This window comes from Callorhinchus milii, unplaced genomic scaffold (assembly GCF_018977255.1).
Source record: "Callorhinchus milii isolate IMCB2004 unplaced genomic scaffold, IMCB_Cmil_1.0 Scaffold20, whole genome shotgun sequence".
Lineage (NCBI taxonomy): Eukaryota > Metazoa > Chordata > Chondrichthyes > Chimaeriformes > Callorhinchidae > Callorhinchus > Callorhinchus milii.
The window spans coordinates 7,338,678-7,340,382 of NW_024704761.1; the positions used below are offsets into that span (position 1 = coordinate 7,338,678).

A 1,705-nucleotide genomic window follows, 5' to 3' on the forward strand; every position below is an offset into this window, starting at 1 on the left:
TGAATCCACGAATGTTTGTGGGCCACTACTGTGCGCAATTGGCTGTCGCATTTCACCCACAAAATACACGGTCCACTTTGCAGTAAATCCTCGTGAAGTGCTTTGAAACGTCTCAACGCTATATCAAATGCAAGGATTATGAGGATTAGAACTTCAATAACAAGCACATCCAAGCTACCAAATTTGTGTATTCGTGCAATCATAAAGCCAGACTGCGGTTTAAGCGAAAGTGGTTTCGCAGACGGTTCCGTTAGGAACACTTTTGCATTGGACCAGAGTTTGGCCGTGACTGGGACATTCCCTCTGCCTGGCTCTGGCCTCTGAGGTCCCCTTGGAAGTCCTGTAGGACAGCAACCTGGGCGTGGAAGAGTTCGTCTGAGTCTGAGCCTGAGGGTGGAGATGGAAAACAGAAGAGAATCTCTGCCTGTAGCTCTCCCTCATCCTCTGGGCTGACCTGTACAGGTTGCCAATGAAACAGTAACACAGGGGGTTGAGGGTGGAATTGGTGAGACCCAACCACTGGGCGAAAGGTCTGAGCTTAAGAACCCAAGCGTGGCCCTCACTGTCCTCTTGCACATTGGGCAGGTGGAAGTCAATCCAGATGTCGATGGTGTAGAGAGGCAGCCAGGACAGGGTGAAGAGCAGCACTAGGGCAACCACCATTTTGACTATCTTCTTGCGAGCCTTCTGCCTCTTGCCAGCCTCCTGGAAGCCCTGGTGGTTGCTCCACAGGCGTCGGCCGGTCAAGAGGCAGATGGTGAGGTTGAAGAGCACTGGGAAGCCATACAGGGAGCAGAAGAGCAAGAAGTTATAGCCTTGCCTCAGCTTGGCATAGGGCCAGCTCTCTGCACACACAGGGATGCTCAGCCCTTCCTCAGAGAGCACCAACAGCCTGGATTCATTCATGAAGATGAGAGGCGCACACAGCCCAGAGGACACAGTCCAGACTGTACAGATCATCCAGAAAATCCTTCTCCAAGTGAAGAAAGCCCTGGCGTTTAAGGGGTTGTGCACAGTGTAATAACGGTTGATGCTGATCACAGAGAGGCTCAAGACACTGGCAGAGACAGAAACCGCCTGGACAAATGGCACAGCTCTGCACATGAAGTCCCCCAACACCCAAACGTTGTAGACCTGGTGTTCCAGGGTGACTGGCATGCACACACACACCACCATCATGTCACAGATGGCCAGGTTGATCAACAGGCTCCTGGTGGCTGTGGCTCCTGCCAACCGGTTCCTCTTCTTCCTGGTCAGCACCCTCAGTGCCATGATGTTGCCCACCAGCCCTGCCACGAAGGACAGGGAGTAGATGACCTCCAGGGCGATGGTGGTGGGCTCTTGTCCAGAGAACAGCAAGTCGGCGTCCAGGTGGAGGGATTCCCAGGAGCTGAGGTTGTGGTGGGATGAGGAGGTCGCCTCCTCCAACAGGGTTTCAGTCCCGTTCATTCTTGATCGACCTACACCCCCAACCAGAAGCAGTTGGAAGTTCTCAAGTCATTGCCCAAAAGACTCTCGTGGCTGAAGGATAAGCCACAACACTTGCTTTGGACGGGAGCTTTGGGCTTGTGAGGCTCTCTATCTCGAGACAGATGTGGATGGAGTTCGATTGTTATATTTGTTAACAAAAAAAAACAGACAAGAAGTGGTCGAATCAACCCCCACCCACTCCCACTCCCACTCCCTCAACCCCTCCCGTTGGTAT

At 52.9% G+C, this 1,705-nt stretch overlaps 1 protein-coding gene across 1 annotated transcript; it reads right to left on the bottom strand.

Moving 5' to 3' along the window:
* Positions 1–219: 219 nt before the first annotated feature.
* Positions 220–1,449, bottom strand: LOC103175728 (gastrin/cholecystokinin type B receptor). The gene has a single exon (XM_007888901.2). The coding sequence runs from the start codon at positions 1,447–1,449 to the stop codon at positions 220–222; it is 1,230 nt and encodes a 409-aa protein (XP_007887092.1).
* Between the last annotated feature and the right edge of the window lie 256 nt (positions 1,450–1,705).

Bases quoted from the DNA above. Each gene is read 5' to 3' on its own strand.
- LOC103175728 (XM_007888901.2), bottom strand. From the start codon at position 1,449: ATGAACGGGACTGAAACCCTGTTGGAGGAGGCGACCTCCTCATCCCAC.